We start from the raw sequence: 27,712 nt of genomic DNA, 5'->3' as shown, positions 1-27,712 counted from the left end.
AATTAATTGTTAACTATTTGATATTAAATTAAAAATAATGTTAATTTTGTAACTGAAGTACTTATCAGCGATGGTTAATTTTTGACATTTAAATCCCAGTTGCACAAAAAAACGTTTTTGAATTTTGCTATTTGGTAAAATTGGTCAAAACGGGTGGTTTTATGTAACTTTTTTATACAACCCATTTTGTTCGCTGCGAATAAAAACATCACAATTCAACTTCAAACCTTTTAAGTAAAGCTAGCCCTCAATAACGTAATTGCCATCAAACTTTAACCATACCAGATGGTGCATAGGACACTATTAAAATAAATGCAGCGTATTAAGATCATATGATACAGTAGGTTTAGTGATCAGTTTTATGCTTCAAGTCCATGGGCTCTGAAATATTACAGTGTAAAACCACCTAACAAACATATATTTCATTTTAACCCTCCCAGGAATCGAACCCAGGATTTGGAGCACGGTTGATGAACGCACTATGAGGTGGAGTTTTTTTTACCCTAATAGTCATAGAGTCTTAAACCTGTCTAGGATTATGGTTCTATTTCACTTAAAGAACTTTATTCTTCATCCGCCAGGACAATTTGTTTTTGGGGCTATTTTTAATTCACAACATGTAGATATTTTTTCAACTTTAAAAAGTAATGATTAATTAATAATTAATTCAATAAATTAATGATAATTACAAAACGTTAGATGCGTAACGAATTTAACAATAATCTTTAAAATTAAACATATTCATGTACCTACATATTATATATAAAAAATATGAGTACCTAGATTCTCGTATATATCTATTTACCTACTCATATTTTTTTCGAGAAAAATTATATTCGTCAAAAATATTCTGCCTTTTAGATTTTTCTGTATATTAAGATAACAGTACTACTAATTTTTGTGCTACTAAACCATTTATTTTTTGTAACTCAAATATTTTTTCTTCGTATTTTTTAATTTTACTATTTGTGTTTTATTACTTTCCAAACAATGGTATTTTTAAAACGTTTTCTTCAATGCCTTTGCAGTTACACTATTATTTATTTATTTATTTTTTACATTTTTATTACAGCAATTTACAAGTAATTATTTATACAACAAATTGATTAAGTAGTAAAAGTAAACATATATATTTTTTATTTTTGCTGTTGGTTCATCTAAACTGCCTAGTTAGGGATAGTTTCCCCGTTCTAAGGCAGTAAATCATGTATTTTATAATAATATTAAAAAAATAATTACAGTTTTATTATTATGTGAGCTTTTTCAGTCTTTAAAGTAAAAAATAAATAAACAGTGAAAACATAAATAATACCAAAATCTCTATATCCTAAATCCTAAGTCATTAATAGTAAAACAAGAAATCAGCTTACGTCCTTCTACATCGGACAACAATTTCTCTGACTCCCTCCAACCAATATGGATTAAAAATGCAGTCAACGCCTTCCTCAGTTTGGCAATCCCACCACATTTCCAAGAATCTGGGATAAGGTTATATATCCTCGGGCCCATATAATATTGCTGCCTTTGAGCCAAAAAAGTATTAACTTCTCTCAGTAGAATCAGATCTTTATTGGAGTGTCTTGTATTATGAACATGACAAACCCTTGCGTATTTTTCCCTGTTGAGATGCGTGACCGCTACTGACCTCAATATATACTGTTGACGAATATTCAGCACTTGAAATTCTTTGAAGAGCAAATCACTCGGGTATCGGTATGTTTTTTTAAATATAATTCTTATCACTGATTTTTGAGCTATAGCTGCTGAAGCCATAGTCGTTTTAGTACAGCTTCCCCAGCCAATCAGACCATACGTCGGTATTGAATTTACCAATCCATAATACAATTGTTTTCGTTCTTTAATCCTTAGTATATTTCTTAAAGGTATGAAAAAATTAATCAAACGTTTTATTTGATTAGAAATTTCTTCAGTTTGTAGGTTCCATTTCATAAATTTATCTATTTTTAAACCCAAATATTTTACACTAGTTACATTTTTCAATATTGTACATTTATAATTTTTATTATTTATGTAATGATGTAATTTTAATTAAAATTTTCAATTTAATTTTAATTTTATTATTAGCATCTAGTGTTTAGGAAATTAAAAAACTCTTAAAGATAATCCAAATTTTAACCCTAAATTGTAATGATCATGTAACATAGAAAATGCGTATTATTAATTAGATAATGTGTGATTATAAAATTGAATACGATATAAGACAACATAGGGTTGATTTTTTTCATAAATTGGTATAGTTTGAGTTTTTGTTATTTTGTCTACTTTATACCGATTCAACCTATTTATTTCTAGTTTTATATTAATTGAATTATATGTATCTACACATAGTAGTCTAAAGATGTGAATACAAAAATGCTCACTGGAAAATGATCAAATAGTGAAATTGTTACCAAGTGTTTAATTAATTAGATTTTTTATCAATTTTAAACATTTGTAAATGTATAAAATACTATTATTACGTTTGCTACATATTGTTATTACAATAAAATACTGAATTACTTTTGTTTATGAAACGTGTTTTCAAATAGACGCACATTAAACATCAAACAGCAAAACAAAAACAAGTAATTTTTGAAAGATTAATAACTGTAATACATTTACTAATAAATTGCAATAAAAATAATACGGTTAGTTTAATTAATAAATAAAGTACCTCCTATATAAAGTATGAAAAATTCTGAATAGATATTTTGACGATTTAATCCGCAAACAAGACAACTCCAATAAACCAAACGGTATAGAAGAAACATTACACTTTATTATTTTATTTTATAAATTTATTACATATTCTAAGGTGAAAGTTGTTTTCCTCCCGCGTATGAATCTATGGAATATTTTCAAATTGTCATCTTTATTCAAGAGGCTCGGGTCAATATAAATATCTCGTATTTCCGAAGGTTTAAGAGCAATAACCAAAACGAACACTCAAATCTTCCTTTTCGTTCATCAGTATCAATTTGAATTCTTCCTCGCTTACTCCACAAAGCTGTGACTTTATGGATGTTGGATTTGAAAAGTGCTAGCCCGCAATTATGTCGATTTTTTTTTTCTTTCTGGTCAACAAGTAGAACAAAACTGATACTTTATCTGGGGCGACACCGCACATGTCCATCACCAATTCCTCTGCGGCAGATCTTGCTAGAGGGATGTACACGTAACCATGAGCGTGTTGCAGCACGCTGATGCTGTCCAGCTCCCGGGCCAGGGCCACAGCCACAGGAGACACGGCACATCAATAAGTATACACATTTAATACCAGGGAATCCATATAAAACTAGTGAATTAAAAAATGAATACGGATCGTCCTCTGGTTAGGATAGTTTCTATCTAATATGGCACCGTATAAGTAGATAGTATAGTATTATACTATATTCCTACAAGTACACCTACATGCTTTTTTATTGTTGATTTATCATATTTTTACGGTGAAAATCATTAAAAATACCAACATTGTCGTTTTGTAGAATATGTGTTGTAAGTAATTTAATGTGTTAGCGCAATAAAGTCAATCTGAGAAAAAAATTGAGTTATCTTGTTTGCGGATTAAGCTGTCGATATGCATAAAAGTAATGTAATTTTGGAAAAAAATATTCAATGAATTAATATTTTTACCTTACATTTACCATTTCCAAATGTAATAAAGTGTAATTTTAATCATCAAACGTAATACTTTAGTCAGTCTTTCTTGTCAAAAAAGTGCCTTCTGAAATTCTAATATTAAGGATTATATTGTAAAGTTTAAAATATTTGTTAGAGTTTGTGAATAGAAATGCGTATCGTTAAATTATCGTATTAATATATTTTTACTTTAACAATAACAAATTGTTTATTAATTTTTTAAAATACAGATTTATTTAATGCGTCGACTTTTGAAACAAAATGGGCAGAGTTTAGAAAAATAAGATTTTTTAATTAATTTAATTTACATTTTATTAATTTAAAGAAAACAACAGCCATTGTGACAAAAAAAGCTGTATTTATAAAATAAATAAAATTATACACCAATATCTAATTCTTTAATATTTTTTCTTTATTAAGAAAAATTTCCAGCTTTGTCTTAGGGAAATTGATATTGTAAAATTTTGCTTACACATTATTATCCTTCGTTAAAGGTATACAAGTATGTGATTAGAAAATATTTTCTTCAACGTTTAAAATTTTTAAATAAACCGATTTTTAAAGTTTTTAATTTTAAAATAAACTATTTAGATTTCTTACAATGTTAAACAGTTTGAATCAGCTTGGTTTTAATAAATGAGATTAAGTAATTTATGAAAATAGACAAGTCTATGGTTTTAAAATTTTGATTAAGAAAAAACGTATTTTTAATTTACCAATTTTGATTCATTGATCTTTACCCATGTTTAGTATTCATACATTTTTATTAAATTACCTGTGTTTTGAAACACCTTAGAGTATTTTGCATCGTTTAATTTTTAAAAAATGTTTCCGTAAATGATGAACTACACATTATTAAAATTGTATAAAAATACAATGAATCCTTAAACGTTATGTGTGTATAAAGTAAGATTTTTTATAGAATAACGTAGACAGTTTTGATACAATCCTAATTATTGAAATTTCTTAGTTAGTTAGTTATTAGATGTCTCGAGGCCAACTTTTTCAATAAAACTTTTAGCCTATTTCGTCGGATGTATTTTGTACACAATCAAATGTTACTTTACCACATGTAAAACCTAGATTTAGCGAAACATTCTTTTTTCAATGCATTTTTTCACTACTTAATTCATTCATAATTTTCAATTTAAAAAAGTTATATCAAACGCATTTAATGTTAAATTTACGTATATCCAAACTGTTTACATATCACAATTTTAATATTCATGAATCATATTTTTTTTACTAAACACCAGTCATGAGTATTTGTATAATTTATTATACTCTGTTGTAATTTGTAACATTATTTTATTTTGTTCTCTATTTTTTTTACAGTTTGAAAGATGGTCTGATTCCCTTCGTATGTAAAAAAATCCTTGTTTTATATAAATGTATAATAATGAAAAAAATGAGCTAACGTGAGATCATTTGCGTTAAAAAAATTCACCTAGAACGACTTTTAAGAAATAAACTAAGGTGACCATTTTTCAACCTTATCAGGTTTTTTTTTCTTTAATATGTAAATATTAACGGGTTCAATACTAATCACTTTATTTTTTATTTATATTGAAACATAATTTAAGCATTAAATTATGAAATCCTCGATCGACTACCATATCATTATGTTTTTCTGCCGTCTCTAAAATGAGTTCGCATTTTCCACTCAACAACTAAAAAAACGAATCACCGATTAAAATTTTAAAATTAGTTTTTTTTAAACTCTGTATTCTTTCTTCTTCCTCTGGGTCTAGGTCGTATGACCTGTTTGTGACGGTGGGCTGTCATGGGATGATGACATCCAGCTGTCCTTTTATCTTTTTGGCGGCCTTCCTGGTAGTCTTCCGCTGCAGGGGTTTTCACACTTATTGATTTTTGCAAGCCTCGTATCTCTACATGGTCCCTCCGAAAGCGCCATCTGCTTCATTCCCCCTCACTAAATCTTCAACACCGCAGACAGACCTCGTTTCAATTCTGATCTGATCTGCCTGCGATGGAGCGTATGATTCTCATTTCCGCTACTCTGAGAATACTTTTTGTTCTGTTGGTATCGGCTGTCACTTCCTTCCCGTAGGTCATGATGGGTCGGACGGATGTTTTGTATTTCCTCTGTATTCAACTAACTTTTATTTTCTCGGAGGCCTTTATGTGTAAATTAACCCGTTTACGTTATATTTTTAAGTTCAATGATGTTTCAATCTAGTCCATGGCTGATTCCAATATATTTAAGTTTTCTGTCTTATGTATTTACCTTAATTTTTTATTCAGGAAAGAAACAATCAACTTAATATAAACACCTCCTTTTCATAAAGTGGAAGTATTTTATGATTTGAGATTTATAAAATCATTTCATTGATTAGGTTTTTTCTTTGATCAACACTTTAGTAACATAGTATATTAAATAACATACTTAACGCAACCATTCGATTATTTATCAATTAATTTTTATTTGTAATCTTTACTAAATTAGAAAATTATGTATTTGCGGGAGAAGTTGCTTAAAGTTTTTTTAATTTAAAATGTTTATTGTAGCGTTTTTTTACGTAGGTACTCGTACTATAAATTCAAGAATTAATGCATCTGTAATACCTTTATAATATGTGCCTTAATATAAAAGTATGTACGTTATGAAAATGCATAGCAAAAATTAAAAATTGTATACTTAAAATGAAATATGACATATCAAAAGTATTTTGAAAGAAAAATAAATAATTTTAATTTTTAAGAAAAGTTAAAACTTTAGGAATGTACATGTTTCAAAACGGAAATTTTCAAAAAAATATGCGATCTAAAAATATATTGTTTATCTAATAATGTACTACATTCTTATTTATAATACGTTACATTTAATAAAAGCTCACTTGCACACATTCAAAAGTGTTTTATTATCAAAAGAATTATAAGATTTTTGCATTATACCCACTCCTTTCAAATAAATGAATTATACCATAAAAGTTTTAGTATCAGTAAATAATTAAAGTATTACAGTACATTCACGGAGACTGGACCGCTGTGCACGTGCAAACCACGAGCCCGCTGCGTGATATCGCATGCTTGGCCCATTTCACACCACGGCAACAATCTACACGGTATGATAAAATACAATACAGTGAATCGATATTTACTGTTTTTCAATTATTTCCTTATTTAATGCCTGACAATTGCAATAACCACTACACCATGAGACCGTCTTTTCTCCATTCAATTTCCTTTTGCAGGTTTTTTACCACAAGAGAGTACTCGCTAAATTTAAAAAATGAATTTGATAAAATTATCTTTAAAATCTGTTTTGTTAAGTTTTACTGTACTATTTTAATCGAGTTATGGCCCCGTGACTAGTGTCGCGGACTCACGGATCGGGGTCCGAGGTTCGAATCCCACTCTACCCCAACTTGATTTCCACTTTTAATAGTGAGTAAACATACAACTCGTTGAAAATGGACACTTAAATTTAAATACTAAGGTAAATTATAAGAACGCTAATATATATATTTTTTAAAATAATAAATTAACCGAGGCGTTTTTATTGATATTTTTATTAAAGTCGCTAACTATGGAGTTTCATGAAAAAATATATAAATAAATATTATCAAATTAAAAAAGGTACTAAATAATCTAATTAACGTCAATCCATTATAACTTTACCGTGCCGTTTAGATTAAGATGATATGTGTGAAATAGGCTATTCTCCGTCAGGTATCACGCGGCTGTTTTGTTTATTTGGAAATTCTTGTAATAATGAACAGACTTTAGGTTGTGTCTATTTTTTTCCAAATTGAAAATGAGCACAAAAAGTAAAACAAAATGGTAAAGGTTATATATCATCATCGTCATCATCATTCCCTTTCCGCACCTAAATGTAGCATAGGACACTGCATTGGTACACCAATCGCAGTGTATCTTGATCGTTTTTGTTAAATGAGGGTAATATTATCAGTTTTACGTTTCAGGTACCAGGAGCTGTGGTATTAGGGTGTAAAAATACCCCTTTAAATCAATATTGCATTAATTGCCATGTCGGGAATCGAACCCTAGACCTCTTGCACGGTAGGCGAACGCACTGACCAATTCACCACGAGGCCGACAGGTTATATACACGGTTTTTCAGGACCAGAGCGCGAAATTTCAGAGGAACATTCCTCAAGGTAAGCTTAAAAAAATTCTGTTTTTTTTTCCAAAAAGTCATTTTTGAATTATTTTTTTTATGATTTCAAAATTGAGTACATCTTCAATTTTTCGGATTAGCATCCCTTCCAAAAATCCCTACCCCTCCTCAACAAAAAAAAAATATAAAAACGTATTTGACCAACGAACCGAAACGCACCAGATGCGGACAAGTGAAGCGGCTGGGTAGGAGAGGTGTAGGGGTTTGTGGAGGAACTGCTTGTCCGATAAATTAATGTTTTACTACATTTCGAGATCATAACTATTAATAAAAAAATTGTTAATGTTTTTTTTTTAAGATTACATGAGGAATGTTCCTCTGAAGTTTCACGGTCTGGTCCTGAAAAACCGTGTATAATTTTTCTGCTCTACAAGATATTGTGTTGGCTTTTACAATACATAGCCAGGACAACTGCTTATTGGATGTACTCACCATAGTGATTCCTAGAAAAAGATGACAAGAGTGGTTTTCCGTTGCCTTCTCTGGTGGATTTTTCTGTCGGGGTTACCTTCCCTTAGCCGGTTGGTTCTGGTTTGCAAGCGCCAGAAACTCGACTTTTGTTATCTGCTGTGATCACATCGTTATGACTGTGATCCCATTACCCAGGGTTCGCGACGTGGACGCTAACGAGCTAGACTAGTCAGTAGTATTGCTGGTGAAATGCAACTGGGCGTTCGCAGCATTTTATGTTACCTTCCAGCAAGATGTGACTCGCTGTGACCCTACTGACGGTTCGAACCCATTTTTCGTACATATATATTTTATTTTAATATTGGAGGGCTTACAGCCAAATGGAATATTTTTCTAACCAACTAATCAAATAAAGGTGTTATTTATTTCATTTAAGTTTTATAACGTAAGCGAAAAAAAAATAGAAAAAAAAGGAACTGGCAATATGTGTATTTATTCATATCTGTATTCTTTATTTGGAGGATAAACAGATATTTATTTATTTATTTATGAAATCATACAGTCTTTATATAAAACAAGGTACAAAAGAACAATTACAAAAAGTAAGACCAATTACAGATTTCACACTAATGAATGCAGGAGGAGGGAAAAATAATTTAATTCTAAAAAAGTAAAAATAAAAATATTACATAAAAAGTTCATAAAAAGGAGAAGACATTGTATAGCTATTCTACTTTCCTCCCTCTCTCTCTGCTTCCATGAACATTTAAATTTAATTGTAAAAAATCACAACCAACAATAAATTATTAGATGCAGGTAGTATATGTAAGTAAGTATAAATTAAGAGTTGAAATCAAATGTTTAAAATTAAAAATAAAAGTTAAAATTAAAATGAAAAGTTAACGATATACAGGTTAAATGATGATAAATAGAAACTATAAAATATATTTATATCTATAAATGTTATTAGGGCCTGGCAATTAATAACATGGATTCACTTAATTGTACTAAAATAAATTGAGGATGGTTTAAAGTATATAAAAAATAAAATAATAAGTAATTGAAACAATGTTATTCGGATAAATCAATTTAAAAGAAATATAGTCAAAACAAGGAGATAGTAAAAAGGAAAAAGAAGGAAATTGAAGGACAGAAAGTAGGAGTGTAAAATTGCATTTGTTTTGATGACGAGAAATAAATTTTAAAAAGGCAAAACGTTTATTCTCTGTTATTTTGAATCAAGCCAGTTAGTTTTCTTTTGAGCCTATTACATGGAGAGTTAAATATATCAAGGCTATTAAAATTCTTGTTAAATGTTTCACGTACACGAGAGTTGGTAGAATATTTCCGATGATTAGTTTTAAAGTTAGGAATAAATAAAATATCAGAATGTTAAGTTGGTCTAGAGGAGACACGGTAAGCAAGTAGATTAATTAGTTCTGGGGAATCAAATTTATTATTTATAATTTTGTCAAGCAGGATCTGATCGAAGATATTGCTTCTGTGTGTTAATGAATCTAATCAAGTTTTAGTATTCAATGGGAGAATCGGAATAAAAGGAGAGGAAAAAAGAATAGATAAAGCAGAGAAAGATGACTTTCTTGAGACGTTATATAAACAAAACTACTGTAGAAACACCATTGATGGTAGATGGGAGATGATTTCTCAGTCAAGCCGTATGACACTGTATAAGTTAAAAAGGAAGGAGGAATTGTGGATAGGAATTAAGAGAGTGCTATTCTCTTTTTGAGGGTGGTCTTCTCAAATAAGAACGAAAAGGTAAACCATGATATAGGTGCGTTTGGACTATGAAGTACAGTGAACAGAAGTGAACTCTCCGCTGCCAGCTGTCTAATTAGAGACATTTTTGCCTACGATAATCTCAGATATGTGGTCATATTTCCTAAGACTAATTAATTCAATGATATATCGTGTTTTTAAAATAAATTAAAAATAAAAGCTCTAAAGCGATGGCGGTCGAATTTTCATATATAAACGTAGCTTAAAAACATTTATGGACTAAGTGTAACCTGAAATTACAAAGGTAAGTCTTTTTAATATTGTGAAAATGTTTTTATTAAATTAGTGGTTTAAAAAATATTGAACACAAATACATAAAGAGATGGAACATAACGAGCGTACAATTGCACCAAATTTGGTAATGTAAGATGATTATTCATAATATTTTAAACATACTGTAGAGAAGAAGTAAACAGGTGGAGATTTTTATTGATATTTATATTACTTAAATAATTTGTATACAAGAAAAATATATAATGAATATATTATGTTGTAAATATTACACCTACATATTTTTTTCAAACAAAAAAACAAATTTTCATATTCACAGGTAAAAAAAAAACTTATATTCATGTAGGTAAAAAAAAATTATCTTTATTTATATACATCAGTTTTTCTTATTTATTTTCAAAAAGGTTAGAAAATTTTATTTTTTTCTTCCATGAAATAATGCACATTTATTAACACTTAATTTATTATACATTTAATTTATTTTGGTAATTAATTAACATGCTAGGTGCTAAATAGTTTAGAGTTCCACTTACTTGTTCAATTTAAAAATAGTAGGGTATAGCTTTTAAAATAGTGTTATGAACTTCGAATAATTTGAATGAATTATCAATTTTAAAATGGCGCGGCGGTTTTCGCGCGCAGGTTTATTTTCTATTTTTCCCGCTCACAGCAGTGCCATGACGGCGCAGCTTCGGCGTCACGGCGCTAGAGTTTCGTAAGAAATATAGGTTACTGGAACAGTCAAAGGCCGCTCGAGCCTTCTTCCGGGAAGGCAAATCTACGCTAGTGATGTGGCACTTCGCTGAAAACATCATAATACCCCGGCAGTAAAATTTTACAAGCGTAAGAGCATTGTTTTCATTTTACTAAGTGCCACAGCTTTTCTAAAAACCTCTTCGAATGTGGATTTCCTAGTATCAATACTGACTCCTTGCAAAAATATTTTTTAGTGAAATTGAAAAATACTGTCATTTCTTCGCATTTTTGCTATTGTAGAGTCGTGTAAGAATAAAAATGTATTTTTTCTTATAAAATAAAACGAAACAAGTAACATTTAAAGCAAATATATTGTGTATGAGTATTTTTTTTTTACAATAATACTCTTATAGTTAGGTTATTTGACTAAATTATTAAAGTCGATGTGATAATATTAAAAATTGTTCAAAGGGAAATCGCGTCTTTTACAAAATGGTAAGTTTTATTCGTAATAATATAATCAGAATCCTATTGAAACGCTTTATATTGCATACGTTTCATAATATGACTATTGAAATTAATAATTAACTGTGTAATTTAGCGAAGATTATCCATCTTATGAAAGAAAATAAAAAATACAAGTATCTTTTTTAATACATATGTTATTTGGTAAAAATGTTTTTAATTATTACTTATGTTCGAAGCATTAACTAATGTTAGAGACGCCCCTACTTTATTTCCATTTAATTCAAGATTTAAATGCCACTATCTAAATATTTAAATTGTTCCTTTATCCTTCTTCTTTCCTTCCCATCCCCTCTCCTCTCTTCATAGTATAGTGTTATTTTTTTATTTTGTTTATCTTTGTTTTTAATTTTTTTTATAAAATTGTAAGATTCAATATGTCCATGTATTTATAATTTTCTCAAACTGAACGGTTTGGGTAGGTAGGAAGAAATTGCCTTAAGGCAATATGCCCGCCCTTATATGTATATAAAGTGTCAAATAAATAAAATAAATAACTTTGTGCCAAACATTTTAATTAATTTTAGTAAATACATTAGAACTCCAATTATCGAATTTCAGAAGAAAAAAAAATAAGGCAGAAATGTACTGCCATTTGCAAAATAACGACTTGGCTGTCCGAAAACGGATGATGAAAGTCAAACAGCTTACTTTCACCGAGATGATTAGAAACATTGACTTTCATTTACAATTCGGTACGTACATACTGTACCAATAAATTGTATTTGCGTAGCATGTAAAAGTGTTGCCTTTTCATTTAATTAGTTATAAGCTCATTTTACATTTTCAACATACACACATAAATTAAAATAGACCCTTTTTCGGAAAAAATATAATTATCCGAATTTTTTCTTTCTCAAATAGGGTCCGGTCCCAACTAATTCGGATAGTTGGAGTTCTACTGTATTAGTTACCGTAAGTGGTTAAATACTTATATTTACTAACATGAACATTTATGTTCTTAATTTCTGATTTTTTTTTTAATGAAATCATTTTTTAATAATAAATGTCATAGTAGACATTTATTTATGATTTATCTATTTACTCATATAAAGATACGTATTACAAAAAAAGTATCCCTAACTCTATGAGGCCAAAAGCCCTGTGTTGAGTTGAGATACAATTTAATATTTTTTTATTGGTAATTATTATATCGGAATTTAATTTTATTGCTTTACGTTTTTCTTAATTTTCAAAATTACTCAATACTTGACGTGTATTAATTTTAAAAATTATTATTTTATGGTTTAAGTAGGTACCTTATTGTTGATAATCAACAAAACATTTGTAGGTAATCAATCAGTTATCCATCAGTGATACTGCAAATCTGACATCAAATCTTTCAGCGTACTATTTCAGCTAAATTTACTTTTTTTCATATTTTTATATGGGAGTTGTATTATTTTTTACCTTGCTTATAATATATAAGGTTTATATTTCAGAAAGAGGTTTTTTCTGCTATTTTATTACATTATTTTAGCTAAACTGTTGGAATCAGGAAGGATATTCTAATGTGGGCCAATCAGGTACTTTTTCAGAATTTGCTCATGTGGAGAGGAAATCACTTAAAACTCTTCATGAGAAGCCGGCCTGTTGACAGTTGTCAACCGGCCTTCCGTTACGCTAGAAGAGTGTTCGGCATTTTGTTCCCTACTTTGGTTTATTTTACCAATTGCCTGCACTATATTAGCTAAATTGACTATGTGAATACGTAATGAGGCAATTTGGATAAAAATCCTATTTGGTTCATTACGTGTGCTAATTTTGAGGACAATCCAATTAATAAACATGGATGATGTATGGATGGAATTTTAATAAATATTTCACGCTTGTTAATAAGATAAATAGAATCTATTATTGGCGCCATTGATAAGGTCGAACAAGATCATTGCCTGCAACTCTTGCAGACAACACAGTTGCCAACAATATTTAGCCCACACCGAAAGCCACAACGTCGTAAGTCTTCACACAGTAAATCAAAGCCGAAAATTAGTATGTAGCGATATATTGGCACGAATTTTGTTTAAAATATACTGTTTGGCAAAGACATCGCGAAATTAAGATTTAGTGTCAGGTATTTTGGTATCATCTCGACTCCACCATTTTCTTAGTTCGCCTACACTCTTCTGAAACTGTAGTAACCCGAGGAAAATATTTTTAGTGCTTTTCGGGTTTGAAGACGCAAAAAGAATAAATTATTACGCTTTGCGAAGATTGAATTATTGAAAATTTATGTTTGGTACGTGAATTGGATTCTCCAAAGTTTCTAGATCCCGAGCCAAATGCGCGCGGTGCCCATGTTTTTGTTTAGTTTAGTGCGGTCCGGAGTCTGCAGATGTCGGATTTGCGCGGGAAAAAACAGTATTTTCAGAAACGCGGAAGCGAAAAACAAAATGTCTCCGTGATCTCTTGTTTTATTTTCATTTTCTTGGCTCTTGATTATCGACAGTTCACAGTCCCGTGGTCAGCAAATAAATATTTGGTTGGTATCAATGTTTTTAACGGTTAATTCATTATAGTTAATTTTTTTATAAATCGTCCCCAGACTCTAAAACTCAATGTTTTCTGAAATTATATTATTGGTGTTTTCAGTGAGAAGCAAATTAGGTTATTCTACATAAGAAGATAACACTTATTAAATAAATTATCTAGATGTGTAACAAAGGAACGTTTTAATTAAAACGTAAAATAATAAAATTGGAGTAAAAACCACACTTTTGACAATGTTTTACAATAATCGGTCATGAAAACGCGGTACAAATTTGTTGATTTTAATTAAATTTTTTTACACATATTATTTACAAAGAAATATAGTTTCAAAAATACACTTTAGAAAAATACATCTTAAAATTAAGCTATAACATGAATTGGAAAAAATGCTCACAAAGACTTCAGCGTCTGAGCGTGGGCCATTCCTTTTTTAATTATTAAAAAGTTAATAGCATATATATATGGTATGACATGATCATGAAAAAAAAGAAAAGAAAAACTAAATTAACATACGCTGATATAGCGAAAACATGATTTATTTGCAGAATGCATTTATTTTTACTTTTAATAAATTTTTAAAAAAATGTGTCAATCTGTTCCTTCCATGCTGATCCAAGACCTCAAACCTACTTTAAAGTGTACCAGTGATTTGATGTTTTGTAGTTCCTTGGTTAGAAAATTAAAGGATCTTGGACCAACATGTAAGGAGTGTCTCTGTGCGAATTTAGTTCTGCATCCTGGAACTGACAGTACACTATCGGATCTATTACTAATACGACTTAAATTATTACTTAACAATTCCCTATTCAAGTAAACATATTTTATGCACTGAAATAAGTATAATTTTATAAAACTAAGGAGTCAACCCCCTACGTTTAATTTATTACTAGGAAATAGTCTATGTTTTTTGTAGATTATTTTAATTATATTTTTATGTGCAATTTCTATTGAGCGACTATGCGCGTCCAAGACTCCTCACCCTGTTATACCATATGTTATCGAAGACTGAATTTAGCTCATTAATATGAAATTTTGGACTATAAAGTGGCTTAGTAAAGTTGTATAATGCAAGTTCTCACGTGATTAATTTATTTTGGTGTCTGGGACAAGGTTAGAACAATGCGTTTCGCGGCCGTCCATTGGTTTATTTATATCCGAATGCAGCTAGTGAACAAGTCGAGTTAGCCGCCGAGTCGCCAAATCATCGTGTATTTCTGTTATCAATAAGATAATCTGAAACAGAAAAAATAGAGATAACATTTTTACTCAGTGGAATCATGTGTTTCTAGTCGCTCGTATTTTAAATCTGGGTCCTTACCACACGCAAATTCAAACACACTAAGATGCTTGCGATCGGGAATACGAATTATCCTCTTTTGTACCTACTAACATGCATTCGTGTTTCGTTTTCATTATTGTAACATAAATAAATTCTGCATTGTGAAAATAGTATTGAATTATATTGGCCTAGTAGTTAGCGTGCTTGCTTACCATGCAAGACGTTTTGAGTTTAATTGTAAATAACAAAATAAAAATGAAAAAGAAAACTTTTTCCATGAAAAATGTTAGCAAAACCGAGATTTCCCGTGCAAAGGGAAACATTTGACTATTTGTTTTATATACCAACAAGCCTTTGACCATATTTTTTTCAAACAGACATACATATTGAAGCTACACCGACAGAATGCATTAAAGTCAACAGTCTTTATATATTTCAAATATTATTAAATATAGGTGCAAGATGTTGATTTACAATTTTACTATCGTAAAATTTTATTCTAGGTATATCTACCTAGAATAAATATTACTCTCTTAAAGCCTAAAAAAATAAAAGAAAATTGTGAGAGAAATAATGCGTTGAAAGAAAAAAAAGCTTTAAATGGGATTATCTCGGAACTTGTATTAATGACTTAATGCATTATGTCAGTAAAGCCTCGATATATCATATTTACCCAAAATCTGAAATGCTTAATGTTAAATAAAGGAAAAACTAAGGAAAAAATGAAGTTTTAGATCAATAAATACCTGCCAAACATTTTGTATAAGACACGCTTTTGTTCATAAAATGAAGATATGACGCGTTTGACTTCGGCTACATAAATATTATTTTTGAACGAAAATTCGTGTACTAAGTCTTCGAAAAAACCGCAAGTTAATTTGATTTCCCGCCATTTTTTACGCAATCAGAACGCGAAGAATTTCAAACTAGTTCGAAATTCCATAGAATTATACAAAATACAAAGTGTGAGAAAGACAAAAGACAGTAGCTATGTCGCTTTAAAATGTCAAATTATTTCGGGGCATAAAAATAATATATTTTAGTACTCCTAAGAGAAAATTTTTGTAAATTGTGTTTCATGGCTGAAGTTTATCATTAGTCACTTTTATCACGAAATGTTTGAATAAATATCTAGACCTACTAGTAGGTAGATCGTAACGGCTGAATCGCGGATCAGTCAGTCTCATATTGTTGAGCGCGAGTGTGTTGTCTCTAGAGCTTGCGTAGTAATTCAAAATTCATGGTGCGTATAAATTATAGTGTTGATTATTTGTAAAAAATCTGTTGATTTGTGATGATAACTAAAAACATGATCCTTTCCAATAAAAAATATCTCTTCATTTTAAGGAAAATAATTTGTGATCGATATTTATAGTGTCTTTTCCGCGGCCTTGAATAAAATTTTCATATGAAAAGATTTATTTTGGGAAAAAATGTAAAACAGTCATAATAAACTATTCGTATGGAAATTTTAAGTTGCATAACACTATATTCAAATATTTAATGCATTTACCGAGAAAACACCTTGCTTAATTGAATATCTTTATTTGCGTTGCTGTGCCTATGCTATATAATGTGAGGATAGAAAATTGTAACATTGGCTAAAATTAATCAAATGAAAGCACTGTGTAGAATTGTCATTCAGTACTTATTAACTATGACAAATTATGAATATTAAAGCAGAGAAGTGTTCAAATATTCAAATAATTAAGTTCAAATATTTTTTCCGTGTGTTATGTATTTCTTTCAAGAATACGTCACTTTCTTATTAATCACAAAATAACTGCGTTTACAAGACATTTTTCAAATTATACAAGTGATACAAAAATGTGTGCATGGTAGGCAATAATTTTTTTACTCACGTAATTCAAAATAATAATTTACATTCCTTGCGTATGCCAAAAAACATAAATTCACATTAAATCGAATTAGGTTTGTGATAATATGTATTTTGTTTCCGAGTTAGTAAAGTTGATTGAAACGGCCATTGGCTTCCGCTCTTCACCGGCACACAGTAACTAAGGATGTCCTAATAGGCCATACTACGAATAATGGGATCATTAAAGCTAATAAGTTGCTTCTTTCATTCGCTGATTTAAATACTAAATATCTGAATATTTTTAATTTAGCTACTATTATTAGTGTTAAAAGAATAATAAAATAACCGTTTTCTTCAAAAAAATATTACTTTGTTGAACTACTATAGTCATTAAAATAAAGCTCGATTAGAATGACAGTTGTCAGCAAAAGTGACGACATAACTTTGTAGTGACGTCTAAGGAGTGATTTATATTCAGACAAGAAAAATCATTCGTATCTGGCATTAATTTATTTTTTCAATACAATGCTTGACATATAAATCAACATAATTATATAAAATCAGCTTTAAAACTAAAAAAAAAACCTAATTATCAACGACTTTCTTACAAGATTACATAATTTTGAAAAAATATTAGAGATGGGACAAATTGATCAATGTAAATCGATCGAATAAAAAAAACAATTCATTTGATGTTATTAACGAAAAAAAGTATATATGTCTTATTTTTTGGTGAATAATTGTCTTAACACACTACAATATGCTTGTTTTTGCGTTTTTATATCAATTTTCGGAAACACAGTTTCATGTGGCATGAAAAAACTGATATAATCGATTTGATCGGTACATAGTCAGTGATCAGTACTTTGCCATCACTAGTCCCATTAGTTTGGCAGCTGTCATTTTAATCAAGCTATATTTTAAGAACTCTAAGTTAGTTTCGAATTACAATCTGTAAATACTATTCTTCCATTTCAAAATGTCCCTTTCTATCCGATTATCATAATTATTCCCTTCCCGCACCTAATGGTGCATAGGGCATTGTACTGGTACACCAATCGCAGTCTATCTTGATCACTTTTGTTATATGAAGGTAAGATGATCAGTCTTACAGTCCAGGGACTATGAAATATTCTAATGCGAAAACACCTTTTTAAATAAATATTTCGGGTAACCATGTAGGGAATCGAGACGAGACTTCACGCATGGTAGGCAAACGCGCTGACCACTACACCACGAGACCGACGATTAAAAACTCGGATAATTGCATTTGCAATTTGCCACCAAAAATTCTAGCGCCGAAAATCTTCTACAAAATTAAATAGCAATGTTGCTTCGGTCACTTTAAAAACATTCCTTCTAGAATTTTACCAACCAGTGTAGCATTCAATGGGGGGAGAAGGGTCACAACCCCCAAAAACGAGTGAAAAATGAACGAAAAAATTGAGTCGTTACTTATTACTTGCGTTGAATAATTTGCATCTGGGAGGGTCCGATGTCTTGCAGGACATCAGCTGACACAGCACTGGTTTGAACTTTTTTATTATCAAAATAAACATTACCTGCTCACATCTATAAGCGCGAAAGCAATACAATTAATTGTATGAATCATGAATCATGATGTATAAACATTTGTGTTAAGGTTAAGGTAAACCAATATTTTTACCAACTGTTTTAATTGATTAATTCAAATCTGTTTTTGTAATCTAATTATTTCCCTGTCAGATAACTAATACGAGCATCCCAAAATCCTTTCTAGAACCTGAAGTACCTAGAGAAGTAAATATTATCTACCCCTATTTTCCCTCCCCACCATGACATCTCCAGGCAAAGAAAGACCCCCGTGTTGTTGTTCGAAGGACAAAGGAAACGCCAAACTCAAAAAAGTATATTTTTTTGTTTCCGTAAACAACGAGATCGAATGAAATGTACTTAATTTTTTATTTGCTATTGAATCCAAGGTATGTCATGAAAAAAATATACAGTAGAAATAAAACTTCGTGGATTGTTACGACCTTCCAGCGCCGCGATTATTTCATCGATACATATCGAGACGGTAAAAACTAACATCGATATTTCAGGAGGTAATCTTTGAAAATAGTCATGTCCACTTTTGCAAAAATTGAGTAAATGTGACTTTTAGTTTCTGGAGTTTCTATATTGAAGAAGAAGGGCGAAGGACTTTTATTTATTTATACATAAACGGCATAAATTCCCTTTAACATGTACATTGAACATAAACATAAAGGAAAAAAAAACAAAAGCACATGGGTATACATATATAAACTCATAATAAAAATGATAAAATTGCATAACTATATCAATAGTAACAAGTAAACACGCATAAATAACCAAAAATATTAACGAAATATGTACATAAATATGAAAAATGAAAAAAGTAAAACATTTTCAACATAGGGAAAAGTTTAAAAATTATATTACGAGAGAAAAAAATATGTCAGACTTCTTTTATAACGATCAAGTCCAGAACCAAATATATCAGCCTTGTCCTCATACTGATTACCATATCTGTGGAGCCTAGGGATAGGCGAGTGCATGTGGTAGTCGGTCCTAGAACTTGCAGAACAAAAAGGAGATCTGTGGCGGGTATGTTGATCAGGAACACGGAAACACACTAACTCCAGCAAATCTGGCCAGTCAATGAATGAATTGATCAATCTCTAAAATAATATTAGGTCTGTTAGAATTCTTCTATCGGAAAGTTTTAAAAGATTCTATAGACAGCAATTGATTATAATTAAATAAAGCAGATGGAATATGTTGAACAAAATTAATATATTTTAAAAATTCATACGTACTTGACCAACTTTGAAATTTAGCGATTTAAAAACATTGATTTTTTTTGCAAATAGAAATGATATTGATACATTTGAAGCAAAGGCAATGCTCTAAAATACATGTACGAAAATATTTATATTTGTATGAAAATTCAAAGTATCTTCGTTGGTAACCTGTAATTGAACATGTTTAGATAAAAAAATGTGAACATATATTTTTGATACAGAAAACTTGATTTTACTTTGTAGATAAAATTGAAGATAAATTTTAACTTCCCACTTGAATACGGGTTCAGGTGTTTTTTTTATGATATTATTATTATTACTATTATTTTTTTATTATTATTTTTTTGCACCACAACAGGCCAGGAGGCCTAATTACAGTGGTGAATTACATCACAGAGCACCCAAGCTTGAGAAAATTCACATTTTAATTTTTGTGTTCTCACCGGGAATCGAACCCGGAACCTTCCGTGCGTGAGTCAAGCGTCTTGACCACTACACCACGGAGGCCGCCATATATTATACTAACCTTGGGTCAATTGCACTTTTTACTACAGACAGCAGTCGAGCATACACAATTTAGCTTGATATAATATTAATAAATTGATGTGATTATCTAGTGATTTGGACCATATCACAGTCATGAATGATATTTTTAACAAATTACAACAAGGCTGGAGAACATTTTAGAGGAGGGAAAATGGAAGTCTAGACGTTCACAGGGTTAATGACCTGGTTTAATTTTATCTACAAACATTTTGACAAACTCAAAATATTGTAACTATATTTTTGTTTATAGTATAGGTTTTAAGATATTACCACATATCGCTGACGCATGCAGTCGTTATTTCTTTATTTTTTTGAAATTGCCTTCGACAATCAAGAAAAAACCTTTTTTTTATTATTAGGCAATCGATCATCAAAAGGATAACTAAACCAAAAAAAGTTGACAGAGTTATTGCTTTTAAAAAAATCTATTGTCTCGAGATTCAACGGAAATAAATCGATCAATCGATTACCAATTCCGTGTGTTTGGAAATTTGAAAAACCAACAGTATTGAAAAAAATCATTAAGATTTGGTTGACAGACATTGAAAATAAGGAATCAGAAAATTTGTTAAAGAGAGTAATCTAAATACCACGAGATTCCATTTAATAAATTTTCAAATCATTTTTTTTACTTACGTAAACTGTATCCGAGTATACAAAAAAAAGTTGTGTAATGATTGTTTTTCTCTTTCAATAATATTATTTTTATTTATTTATTTATGAACTGTTCACAGATTTTTTTACAATAAAAAGTTTTACAAAAATAACCGCAGCAGTCAACAATTCATTATGTAATTACATGATATTAAATACAAAAGAATAATTAAAGCTAAATAATTAGGTAAAAATAAAATGTAAAAAAAACAACAAAAATGTAAAAAAGAAACATAGCTTATCTAAGATGTTAAATAAAAGATAACAATTAACATGAGAAAAATTTATGTTCTCAATATAAATATAACAAAGTAAAGTTGCGAATAATTTCACATAAAAATAAAGTAGCTAGTATTTAATTTTGTAATAATGAAAGAGAAAAATAATGCTACAATAATACTTTATAAATGAGAAGATTTTTATGGGAAACATATTTGATTATTAACATATTCGATGGAACATATTTGATTGCCGCAACAAATCAGTTTCTTAATAAGACCGATTGCAACATGGGGCATATTAATATTTCTGGCTTGCCGAACCCTTCATAAACTGAGCCTACTCCTAGACAAGGAAAATTTATCAGTCCCTTTTTTATGACATTTTGTCTGATGTGAAATGCATGTATAAATAAATAAGATTAAAGTAATCTAATTTTTCATGAAACTTCATAGGTTTTTACATAAAGCTAATTTATTTATCCGATTTTGTAAAACTTCTCAGGCTCCTCTCAATTTGAAAGAGGCAGACCTGCCTGTGCTGTGGGTCCTGGGCGGTCCCGGGTCTGGTAAGGGCACCCAGTGCGAGCGCATCATCGCCAAATATGGCTTCACCCACCTGTCCACCGGGGACCTGCTGAGGGCGGAGGTGGCCAGCGGCTCTTCGCGCGGCCAGAACCTCACGGCCATCATGGAGAGGGGGGAGCTGGTCCCTAACGACATCGTCCTGGAGCTGCTGAAGGAAGCCATGCTCGCCCGCGCCGGTGACTCCAAAGGGTACTTGATCGACGGGTACCCGAGAGAGAAGGACCAGGGAGTGGCCTTCGAGAAGGAAATCATGCCTTGCACGATAATTCTGTACTTCGACGCTTCGGAGGGCACGCTGACGTCTCGACTCCTCGGAAGGGCGGAGAGCTCGGGGAGAGCTGATGATAATGCGGAGACCATCAAGTTGCGGCTGCAGACATTCCTGAAGAACAATGATCAGGTGTTGGCGTTATATCCTGAAAAACTTAAGAGAGTGAGTAATATGTAAATATATTGTTATTTATTTGCTTAAGAAAAATACTATACCCAGTTCTATAAAATATTCCCAAGGAGTTTTTAGAAAAAACACTTAGTGACAAGAATAATAATTAAATTTATTTAAGATCTATTACACTTTTACTTTCAACAAGTAAGTACAAAAACAAATAAAAAATTATGGTGTTTTGTAAAATATATTACATAAATAGCACCTTAATCTAAATCATAATTACTAAAAAAGCTTAAAAAGTTTAAATAATTATAAATAATTCGTCCGTCGGCCTCACGGAGTAATGGTCGGCGCATTTGCCTACCATGCAAGAGGTCTCGGGTTCGATTCCTGACATGGTTGATTTGAAATATTTATTTAAAAGGGGGTTTTCACACCTAAAGCGTAAGACTGATCATCTCATCTTCATGTAATCAAAAAGGATCAACATGCGCAGCGATTGGTGTACCAATATTTTATTAATATGTTATTGTAAATATATTTATATGAATTTATAAGGGGTCCTGGGATATGTGCTTTACTATTAATACATTAGTATTATGCGATCCATTCTGTCTATTTATTTAATTATTCTTATAACTAGATTGATTTCTTATTTGATTGTTGATATCCATAATTAAAAAGCACACGTTTTTGTTAAAAAATGTTATAAAAATCAACACAAAAACATTAAGTAACAAAAATATAATTTAAAAAACCAAAAATGCAAAGAAAGGTTATTAATATTTGTATTAATGATTCTTCATGGAATTTTGTAATAAGGTAAAAACTTACAACTATTCCAAGTATTATTTAATGAAAATATATGCGTTTACTATAAAATTCTGATAAAGCTAAGATTACATATTACTTAATGTTTGTATGTTCAATGTTTCTTTAATAATATATTTGATTAAGTAACAATTTTAGAAAAAAATACATGTTTATTTTATGTTTGGGTAATATTTTTTTACGAAGACATTTTTATGTAAAGGTGTGTTGGTTTTTACGGTGACTGTTATCAATATGTATATTTTTTGGGTGATCCCGTGTAAGTTGGATTCGTTCCGACGTTTCGGCTACCACTGCAGGAACCATCTTTAGGGTAAACAGTGTGTTTTACAGGGAAAAAAATATGAGTGTGCAGTAGTTATTTGTACCGTGTCGCAGTCGGCAGCAGGCACATTCCGTGTTAAATACCATAAACAAAGACGAAGGGCTGAAATTAAACTCAACATGGTTCTCGGCACTACACGCTACAAAAATCACACGGAATGTGTCTGCTACCAACTGCTACACGGTACATTTTTTTGCTTTTTAAAGATTTATTTGGGTTTTTATGATTTACCTTAATATTTTATTTTAAGGGCCATTTTCAACATTAAAATCTTTTTTTTTCTACATTACCCTGAAAATGGATGAAATTTTTATTTTACGTAACTATCAATACATACATATTTTATTGATTATTTTTTTACAGATGCATACAGTCAACAATGATTTCATTACATCATAAAGATAAGGTTTACTAAAGACAGACCAGCAAAGTTTCTAAATAAAAATCATACATATTAAATGATGGTACATTTGTAAATGTGTGCGTGCGTATATATATGTAAAAGGGTGTGGGTGTGTGTATTTGTGTGAGAGTAAGTGCTCAGGTGTGTAAGCGTGTGCATTATTAAAAAGTAAGTGGAAGTGTATCGCAGCTAGATAGAATGAGTATTAATTTATTTTTACATAAATTAAGGGGCATGTTCAATTTATCAATTGATGAAAAAAAACTATTATAATTTGAACAAGAACGATAGAGAAAAGAGTGTATACTGATTATTTCATAAAATTATCTCGATATTTCAACGGTTGCTGGTCACAAATAATAATGTAAATGACAACTTAATCTGGAATCAATAAACGGACTCTCTTATCGTTAGGCACAATGAATTGTCGGTAAAAATGCAAATATATTGAGACTACCTACCGAAATAATGGAATTTTCCTCTAATTCCATATGAATAATGTCTCCAAATGCGGGGTGGTAAAGACAAATATCATCATTATTCCCTGCCTGCACCCGGTGGTGCATAGGGCACTGCATTTTGTTCTCGAATTGCAGCGTATCTCGATCATTCTTGTTACGTAGAAGGTAAGGTGATTAGTTCGGGAATAATGAAAAATATTGTAATGTACAACACTTTTAAAAATCAATATCTCACATCCAAGGAATGAAACCTAGGACGTGAAGCATAGTAGGCGAACGCTATTCACTATTCTATGAGGCGGACATATCTCCACTGCAGTTCTGTGTGTGAAACAGTATTGGAATCCTGCATGACTGTTTTCGGCTCGACGGCCACTCTCAGGCAACAATCTTGAAAAGGGAAATCGGGTGGAGAAAAGTCTGGCGTGTTCGCTTACCGCGCTCGAGGTCCTGGGTTCGATTCCTAGGAGAAATTGTTTATAAGATGATTTCACACTGCAATACTTCACTGTCCCTGGATCGGCACCTTAAACGTAAGACTGATCACCTTACCTTCCTGTAATACATGGATCGAGATGCACTGCATATAATTTTCCGATGCAGTGCCATATGTACCATTAGGTGCTAATTAGGGTTTGATCATGATGATGATGGTGAATGTGGGTTTGTCGATAGTCGCTTCTACGATTAAAATTTTTTTTTTAATATATAAGTCTGCTAACCTTCAAATGTATCTACAAAGTAAATTTTTTTTTTTTGTATTAAAAATAGCATATGTTTTCAATTTTACTTTCTAAACATATTCAATTACTAGTTATCGACGAAGATACTTTAAATTTTCATATAAATATACACGCTTTCGTACATAAATATCGATATTAATTTATACCGTCTCAGTGCATACCGATATAGATAGCCGTTCATAACCGCGGCTCAGATTCACGACTGTCGATTGCAGATCATACCAAAGTTACACCGAAAGAAGTTAAGTTCTCCAGAATAAAGACCGTTCTTAGGAAAAATGTACAAGTTTGGATTTTGTCTAATGGAAGAGACCATAGCAGGAGACTAATGCGAGACATTGTATATATTTATACACAGTAGAACTCCAATTATCAGAATCAACTGGAACAGAACTCCATTCGGATAGTCGAAAATTCGGAAGTTGTTTTTTTTTCCGAAAAAAGGGGTCTATTACATACAGATTAAATCATTATTTTGTGAATCGCAGTACGTTTCCGCCTTTTTTTTTCAGAAAGCGATTCGGATAGTCTGAGTCCTACTGTACTATTAAGCGTGTTGTCCAGATGTTTTTTAAAATTTACAATAATAGAATCATTTTAATTATTTTGGTTTTCTTTAATAAAATGCATGCTTTCACTATTTATTATGTTGGATCCCAACTCAACACTTGCCCCATAGAGTTAGGATACTTTATTATTTTTTTGTCGTATGTATATTTATATAAATAAATAAAAAAAAGAAATACGTTTTTCTTTTGTTTTAGAATAAATTAATATTCCGACGTATATTTGGCGTTAGAATGACTAGCAGAACTAAATTAGATATGCAAATCTAAATTTGTTTCAGATCGACGCCGAATCAGCAGTGGACGAAATATTCTCCCAGGTGGAAAAGGAGATTGACGCCATTTTATGCAAATAGTTTTGTTTCCAAACATTTTGCAACACACCAGCGTTCTTCACTATTATAAATTACCTCACTATTATTGTTAATATATTTTTAGCGTTATCTTATTTATTTAAATAAAGTTATTAAAAAATACTTCCATCGATTTTTACTATACGCCTTTTTGACAATATTTGCATTTATTAATTAAAAACGAAAAACATTTATGTTTTTTTGTAGAATGATCGTGATAAAACTAATCAGAACTTCTTGGTTTACTATTAAATACGTATTTTATTATTGACCAACGAGTGATTAAGTCTAAGTAGGCATCTTCACAAACACTGGATTTTATACTAAATTCGTATTAATGCTGATATTATTGATTGTTATTATTTTCATACATAAGTGGGGCAAACTGCCTACAAATTAAAATAGGAGACACAAACATAATGGCACTGTATAGATCTCCGGCACAACACAACATAATATCATTTATTGAATCTCATTATAATATCATTTATCGAAAGCTCGAGTCCATGAATGGATTACTAAAAAGACTTGGACAGCTGGGGAATGGTCCACATAAACCAGCCAATGACAGTTCATAAGCCTAGACTCTAATATTTCCCTTTCGATATTGTTTTCCCTCTCTGTTGCAATAAATTTAGATCTTAATAACTTTCCAGCCTGTCTACAAGCATTTGGATATACATTGTAAAATAATATCACAAAGATATTTGTTTTATATTATTTATTGTTTTAGCATTTACTTCGTGGAAAAACATTTTGAATTTATTTAAAATGATGCACTTTGTCATTTTTACCACACAAGAGTTTAGTACATCATAACACAACTTCACATTACACCTGATGATAGGTAATTCAGAATACCTGAAACTAGTTGTGTTTTAATGTATTAAACTCTTATGTGGTAAAAATTACAAAGTGTTTCATTTTAAATAAATTCAGATATTTATTTATTTATAAATTTTATTATTTTATATTTTTTGTTGGTAACATTGCCCCGCTAACAATGGCACAAGCCCCGTTTCAAGCCAGGCAATTACATTTTAATATAGAATCATTTATACATATTCCGATCTTGAAGAAAATACAAGAATAAATAAAAATAAATACATAATGCCCTAGCCTGAACTCCACGCAGTAGAATATTGTATATCTTTTAGAATATAATTTCTTATTTAAAGGAATCTGTTTTAGATAGTAGAAATAAAATGGAAATAAAATATAAAATGTATGTGTATAGATACTATATAACATATATATGTATAAAAATAAATGTAAAACTAACCCCCTCTCTAAACACGAGTTTTAACTATATTAGAGAGGTAGAAACGTTATTATTAATTATGTATGTACCAACCATTTTGTAATTTTACACTTATTTTGTCAAGATTTTTTTAATGATGTATTTTTTTAATGAGAAAAGAGAAAAAGATAAAAAATAAAACAGCTTCAGGACTGGATTTTCCTTAGGGGAGGATTTGAGTGAGAAACTCCGAGATGGTTTTTCGAATATTTGAGTTAGTTCATTTTAATAAAATAAATAATATAAATTAGTTTTTAAGTACTTATTTTTTATTTTTTTTACCGACCGGTTTTAAAGCTACACAATCTTTGTTTTCAATGTTTATTTAACTAATGAATTCTTTCTCTAATGGAGGCAGTTTTTTTTATAAATGGCAATTTTTCTAAAGAATTATCTAATTCCCTACCATCAAACATCAAACCTGCATTCTACACAACTAATAATATCGGAACGCTGTTAAAAAATCACAAAGACAAAGTC

At 30.4% G+C, this 27,712-nt stretch overlaps 1 protein-coding gene across 5 annotated transcripts; it reads left to right on the top strand.

Moving 5' to 3' along the window:
* Positions 1-10,951: 10,951 nt before the first annotated feature.
* LOC148282401 (adenylate kinase isoenzyme 1-like) lies at positions 10,952-26,050 on the top strand. 5 transcript variants are annotated; one of them, XM_088225156.1, is made up of 4 exons: positions 16,217-16,476; positions 18,812-18,938; positions 21,780-22,295; positions 25,861-26,049. In XM_088225156.1, the coding sequence occupies exons 2-4, from the start codon at positions 18,867-18,869 to the stop codon at positions 25,933-25,935; spliced, it is 663 nt and encodes a 220-aa protein (XP_088081282.1). In that variant the 5' UTR covers positions 16,217-16,476; positions 18,812-18,866; the 3' UTR covers positions 25,936-26,049. The 5 variants fall into 5 exon arrangements, with proteins under 5 accessions (XP_088081285.1, XP_088081281.1, XP_088081282.1 ...); XM_088225157.1 differs by lacking the exon at positions 16,217-16,476 and adding an exon at positions 18,445-18,580; XM_088225159.1 differs by lacking the exons at positions 16,217-16,476; positions 18,812-18,938 and adding an exon at positions 10,952-11,434 and having other exon boundaries at positions 25,861-26,050.
* The last annotated feature ends 1,662 nt before the right edge of the window (positions 26,051-27,712 follow it).

The sequence above is a fragment of the Micrasema longulum genome, unplaced genomic scaffold (genome assembly GCF_059751315.1).
Source record: "Micrasema longulum isolate JH-2025_06_02 unplaced genomic scaffold, ASM5975131v1 h1tg000333l, whole genome shotgun sequence".
In the NCBI taxonomy this organism is placed as follows: domain Eukaryota; kingdom Metazoa; phylum Arthropoda; class Insecta; order Trichoptera; family Brachycentridae; genus Micrasema; species Micrasema longulum.
This window is presented reverse-complemented; position numbering and strand designations above follow the sequence as displayed.